At 45.4% G+C, this 6,491-nt stretch overlaps 1 protein-coding gene across 1 annotated transcript; it reads left to right on the forward strand.

The window, feature by feature from the left end:
* Positions 1-228: 228 nt before the first annotated feature.
* Positions 229-5,572, forward strand: LOC104522248 (gasdermin-A3-like). Its single transcript, XM_029084149.1, has 9 exons — positions 229-442; positions 632-842; positions 1,423-1,588; positions 1,685-1,778; positions 2,574-2,621; positions 3,346-3,527; positions 3,946-4,096; positions 4,702-4,775; positions 5,336-5,572. Exons 1-9 carry the CDS (start codon positions 229-231, stop codon positions 5,570-5,572), a joined length of 1,377 nt encoding a protein of 458 aa, XP_028939982.1.
* The last annotated feature ends 919 nt before the right edge of the window (positions 5,573-6,491 follow it).

Consider the following 6,491-nt stretch of genomic DNA (forward strand, 5'->3'; position numbering starts at 1 on the left):
CCAAACACTTCTCTACACACAATCCTGTGAAAGGTCTGTCCTTGTACCAATATGGGCTTTTTTTTGGGGGGGTTATTATTGATTTTGAAAAGTTCATAGTAATTAATATCTTTTGTTACAACCTCCTGCTCATCTTTCAAGTCATTTTACTTAACCTGTCTCACCTCTTTCTCAAGGCATAAGGACACGTCGCTTTGCTTCAAAAAACATCCATCCAGCTGCAGCAGAATGTTTAAAAAAGTCACCCAATCCATAGTAAATCAAATGGACCCAAAAGGAGACCTGCTCCCAGTTCACAGCATCTTGGACCATGAACATTTCAGACCCCTCTGTCTGGTGAGAAGAAAGAGAAAAGCCGTATTCCAGCCATCCCCCAGCTACAGACAGACGTGGTACAGACTCGAGGACGTGCTGCTGCCCAGAGAAGATGCTCACAGCACAGGTAAAGCCCAACCTTTATCCATCTTAACTTCATCATTTCCACAGACAAAGCACTTGGATCAGTCGTGCCTGAACTCCACCACGTTCCATCTTTCTCCTGCACACGATGGTTATATCGAGTCAGTGTAACCTGACAGAATTAAAAGAGATTTATACCTGTAACTCAAGCTAACACATCCAATTATTCCAGAGTCCCTCGTTCTCCACGGAGGTGGCGACGATTCCAGGCAGTTCACACTCAAGAAAAGCATCAGTGACAGAGTGGATGGGAGCCTCAGCCTTTCTTTTGACTCTACAAGCATAGAGCTGACAGGAGCTGCCTCCTTGTCCAAAGGCTGGGTCATCAAGCTGGAGAAGAAACACATACCAGTACCAAAACTTCAGGCACTGAAAGCAGAAAGGTAAGGCAGAGTCAAAGGGAGAACGTGCCACATGGTTGGTTATCCTCAGCCACGTCACACCAGGGGTTTTCCACAGCCAAAAAACCAAGATTAAGACCCAAAAGCAAGGATTCTCCCTCACCACACACACTTCTGGAGGCCAGGAAGGAGAGGTGATAAAGATTCCTTACTGAGCTTTTGGAATGCTCATGGAGTTCTTTGTAATTCAGAAAGCAGGAACACCTCAACATGAAGCCAAGCCACCTCTGCTCACAGTTTGTCCCTGGAGAGGAGGATATAGATCAGGACACATCACCTCTGTGACCTTCCAGGCCACGGCCTCGCTGCCCCAGTACCCCTCAGACACAGGACAGGAACACACTGAGGACAGCAAAAACTGCAGCCCATTTTCTGCCACCTTTTTATCCCCCCCAGAAGCCCCTGACACTGCAATATGTACGTGTCCTCACGTAACGTGACACAGGGTGCAAGCACAAGGCTTCTGGCTCCGAGTAGACAGCAGTATTTCTGACAAAATTCACAGGAAAAAGTGAGTTTTCTCACTTTTACCCAGGACGTTGCCTCCTTTTTCCTCCTTTAGAAAAATAAACATGAATCACTCCTTCATTCAACAACTCCAGAAAACAGACCAGAATTTATACATCGTGCATGAAACGATAGAAGCCTCCGAGGAGACCAGCTACGAGGAATCCACCACGGCACAGGGGAGCTTCATGACCCAGCTTTATGCCAAGTTTTGTGCAAAGGTTTGATTTCTCTTCACCCCCAGGAGTCAGTCAGTCCTCCCCCAACACCCGCACCCCATCCAGGCCAAGTAACAGATATCATTTTTAATTGCCCAGGGCACCAGAGAGAACACCACAAGTATAACTATACCCAAGGGCTGCACCCTGGCCTTCAGGGTGATCCAGCTGGCCATTAAAGAGGGATCCTGGGGTGAGTAACTTCCAGAAATTACCAATTCCTCCAGTCAGGAAACAATGCAGATAAAGAAAAACATTTTGTCAAGTGTCACCCAGCCTCGCAGCCACCCTTAGCTCATTTGCACCTACACACACAGCACAGGTGACAGCCATCACCTGGGAAAAGGCCCTACAGAGTATGTGAGTTAAAAGAGCTGCTTGGGAAGGAGATGCACTTTTGGGGGCAGTTGGTAAGAAAAGAGAGATCCTGGAAGTCTCAGCTCTACATTTCAGGACGTGCAGAGCCTCTGTTGAAGAACAGTACAGAAAGCAGGGTTTAGTTTATTTAATTTTCTTACTCAGAAGAAAAAAGTCAGGGGAAAAAAACATCCCTTTGGTGGGATGACTGGTGTGAAAGATGCTTGTGCTGGACAGGTAAAGAGGATCGAGATCCACAGAACCCGCCGCAGGATCTGAGACACCACGTTTGATTTGCATCCCCCACACTCTGCTCGAGCAGATCTTGTTGAGTCTAAACTGTCCTTTGAATTTCCTCACATTCTAACACACACCCTGGCCAATACAGACCCCACCATAAGGCACATGGCAGTAGGGAATGAGGGACAGGAATAATGAGCTTTAAATGAAGGGGCAGAAGATGGATGTGCTGGAGAAGAGTGCAAACACTAGTCTGACCTGTGACTCAGCATGTCAGGACACCAGTATCTTCAGCCTTAAAAACATCACTGATAAAAAAAAACCCAAAAACCCAACTATCCAGCTCTAAGTATGCTTCTACATCAACAATGCCCTTTTTATTCTCTTGCAGATCTTGACTATTTTTCACAAAAAAGCAGATCAACCTTCGTATCTGATGGTGAGCAATGTATTTTACAGAGAAGGGCCACCAGGATGATGCGAGGGCTGGAGCAGCTCTGCTGTGAGGACAGGCTGAGAGAGTTGGGGCTGTTCAGCCTGGAGAAGAGAAGGCTCCAGGGAGATCTTATAGCGGCCTCCCAGTACCTGAAGGGGCTACAAGAAAGCTGGGGAAGGACTTTTCATAAGGGCAGTTAATGACAAAACAAGGGGAAATGGGTTTAAACTGAAAGAGGGGAGGTTTAGATGAGATATTAGGAAGAAGTTCTTCACTGTGAGGGTGGTGAGACACTGGAACAAGTTGCCCAAGGAAGTTGTAGATGCCCCCTCCCTGGAAGTGTTGAAGGCCAGGCTGGATGAGGCTTTGAGCAACCTGGTCTAGTGGAAGGTGTCCCTGCTGCTGGCAGGGGGGTTGGGACTGGATGATCTTTAAGGTCCCTCCCAACCCAAACTAGTCTGGGATTCTATGATTCCACTTGCACTACTTTTACCCCTTTTGGGTAAGATGGAATCCCTCAGGATAAACACAAACCACCAAAAGCAAAGTGTTTACTGAGAGTACTGCCTAGTACCCGAGACACCACAAGTGTCCAACTCCAAATTGCATATTGCTCTTGAAAATAGTAATAGAAATGTTGAAAATCCTAAATTCAGGGCTGCCAGGGAACTTCCTGTGGGATCGCCTAGTTTACAAGTGACACATTCGAACTCTTTCTGGTTTTCAGGTTTATTAGTGATGAAGTCATGCATAATACACCCACAAAGAAAATTAAAAGAACTGGAGGTGGAAGTTAAAGAGAATTGTCAAGTTCTCTCCAAGTTGTCTTCCGCTCTGCTCGGCATATTTTTAAAAGCCATCAAAGCTGTGATGAGAAACAGGAACCTCTTTCAAGAGCTGACCCACAAAGTAAGCAAAGTTCTTCTTACTGCCAGGATGTTTAAGTACAGAGACATCCATGATCACATCTGCTGCCCCAGCAGTCATCTCTCCTGTGCCACAACTATCCAAAAATCCTTCACTCAGCACATCTGTCTGGTCTTCATCACCATACAGAGAAAGAAGGTGCCCAGGACAGAGTCAACTCCTGAAATACTGAATATAGCCTAGCAGATTTATCTGAAGGTATCAGACCATTTAAATTTCATATCCTGTCTTCAGTTGGAGCCAGTGTGAACACTAAAGCCTGACTTACAGCCTCATAAATAGCTTAGAGAGGAGAGAAACATATCACACTGTCCACTGATACACCTCTGTAGTTAGACTGCAAGGGGCTATCAGCAGCTCTTCTCTTAAATCCCAACATTTCTTTTTCTTCTCTCCTCAGATGGAAGCAGTTCTGGATGAAACTGATAGTTGTAAACTGGAAACAAAAAGCCCAGACTTTAAAGACCTGTTGAGCAGCTTACAGCACACTCCAAGACATCTCCTCCTTCAGCTGGCAGGAGCAGTCACCTACACTCTCGATGCGTTAGATGGTGAGGCTGTTTTAAAGCACCACAATATATTAAGTGTACCCCTCCCAGCAAGACTAGAATCCAGAAAAAAATTAAGAGTGAGAGACTCGCAGAGGATTTATATAAAATAATTTCTTAAATTGTGGGAAAGAAGGTGGTTTGTGTTGAGAGCACAGACCTGTCTGTAGCAGCTGTTGAGTCACAGCAGTGACTGCCGGGAGCGTTACACAGAATTACTGCTCACCCCAGGAGCAGCGTGCACAAAGGGACCCTTGAAAAGAGAGCTTGAAATCAGAATTAAAACACAGGGAAAGATGGCAAGATTGCCTTACAGAAAGAGCACTGCACATTCTTTTCCCACACAAAATATGGCTTGAACCTTCCCTCAACCCCCTCAGTCCCAATACTCGATGTTACCGTCACCCGGACCCAAAGTCACCGCTGCATTCATCTCACGGAGAGATAAACTAATTAATTTAGTTAAAAACATCTGAAGAAGTTCTGACCAAAGAGACATTCCCTGCAGGACAGCTGGCAGTCACCCTTCACATCTCACCAGTCTCTGAAACACTGGGGGGATTTTTGGGGGGGTTTTTTTGGGGTATAAATGTGTTTTAATTCTGCAGAATTAACGGAGGATCAGCTGCTGCTATTGCTGGAGTCCTTGGAAAACAAGATTGTGTCCCAACAGCTGAAGCTGGTAAGAGAACACACAGCAGGTTTGGCTCAAAATGAAGTGACAAGGGGGTGTTATGTCAGGTAAAGACACATTTAGATGATGATAATGGTACCAGTATCTCAACTTACACTGGGAAGAAAGGAAGGAATAATTGCTTCCAACTTGGCAAGGATCAAAATACTCACTTTGAAAGAAATCACCCCAAAACATCAAGACTTAAGGTTTATAACTGTTTAGCTGATAATAAACACTAAATAGACAAAGGTGAATACCATTTTTCTTGAAATGGTTGTCAGAATTTTCTGGCTTCTTTGGCTCCAGATTAAAAAAAAAAAACAAACCCAAAAACCACAAAAACACACTACAATTTTAATTTCTTGGAATAATAAACACACATGAGAGCTAAATACAGGAGCATGATTATCTTTCAGAGTGAAAAGTCCCATATCTAAGTGTGGATTATTTAGTGTGCCTGTAAGATGGTAAAGCACCTCACGAGTCAAAAATATCATTTACTTATTTAACGACTTCCACAGATGGGAGTATCAAAATACTGATTTTTTATTGTTGTTGCTTTGAAGGTTGAGAGCATCTTGGACCAGGACATAGAAGAGAGGAAGGGGTGTTTCCACGTGGATGCCAGCTTGCTCTCCTTCCCCCGAGAGAAGGAAGGAAAATTAACCATTGCAATGGTTGAGATGAGCGGAGTGACACTCCAGAAAGATGGATCTGCTGTCTGTACAGGAGAAGCCTTCTCAGCTGTTGCAGCCCTGTACGTGTCCCTGTATGTCCTCGATCTCCTGAGTGACTCAGAGTAGGTTACACGTGTCCCCTCGTTAGGGATGATTTAAAGGGAATCACTTGATAATGTTATTTGAAAGCCTCTTCCTGCCACAGCCTGTTTCTTCTCAACTTTACCCTTACACAAGTGAGGAATTCCTTATTAATGCTCAGTGCTGATTTGAAATGAGTAGGAAAAGCAGAGTTAGGGCAATTCCTTATGGGAGCCAGAAGATACCATCACTGATTTTCCTTTCCTCTCCATATGAATACAGAGTGTCCACTGAAAAATCCACTAGCCCAAACCATCACAAGCCTGCCAGTCACACTTTAGGTGATCCTGGGTTTCCTAAATAGTTTTCCTAAATAATTTCCTTAAATAATTTCCTAGCACACAGCTATTCACACAATCAATAAGGCAGAAAGGAATCAATCAGCAATAATTCACTTACCCTGGTCTCACCTGTGATTCATGTGTGACTCGAGCATGAGAAAGCTGTGGGATAAAACACTTTACCAGTGGGATAAAACACTTTACCAGTGTTTTAATGCCACACACCTGGTAAAGCAGCACCTCCATCCCACGGGCACCTGCAGCAGCAAGGAATAAATTACACCATTTCAGAACAATGTTACTAATACTTCCATTACTGCTTTATAAATAAAAATAATAATAATTTCTGACCGAGTGACTAACTTTTTACAGGTAATTTTTTAATCTGCGGATATTTTCAGTCCCTCAGCAGCGCTGCCCAGCTCCCCTCAGGCTCCCAGGGGACGGGGGTACCCTCAGCCAGGGGCTGTGCTGCTCACCTGGGCGGTCACTGACGGCTCAGGGAGCACCGGCAGCCCGGCCATACCCTGCACCAGCCGTGAGGGGAGCCCACCCCGGCCCCGAGCCCCTCACAGCCCGGGGGAGGGCGGGAAGCGGCGGCCGCGCCTCGGCGCCTCACACCT

The sequence above is a fragment of the Antrostomus carolinensis genome, unplaced genomic scaffold, assembly GCF_000700745.2.
Source record: "Antrostomus carolinensis isolate BGI_N321 unplaced genomic scaffold, ASM70074v2 scaffold12043, whole genome shotgun sequence".
Classification (NCBI taxonomy): Eukaryota; Metazoa; Chordata; class Aves; order Caprimulgiformes; family Caprimulgidae; genus Antrostomus; species Antrostomus carolinensis.

What these genes read in the sequence shown, in the direction of transcription:
- LOC104522248 (XM_029084149.1), top strand. Translation starts at nt 229, where the DNA reads ATGTTTAAAAAAGTCACCCAATCCATAGTAAATCAAATGGACCCAAAA. An exon ending in AGAAGATGCTCACAGCACAG is followed by an intron (nt 443 to 631) that starts GTAAAGCCCAAC and finishes CAATTATTCCAG; the next exon opens with AGTCCCTCGTTCTCCACGGA. An exon ending in ATGCCAAGTTTTGTGCAAAG is followed by an intron (nt 1,589 to 1,684) that starts GTTTGATTTCTC and finishes TTAATTGCCCAG; the next exon opens with GGCACCAGAGAGAACACCAC.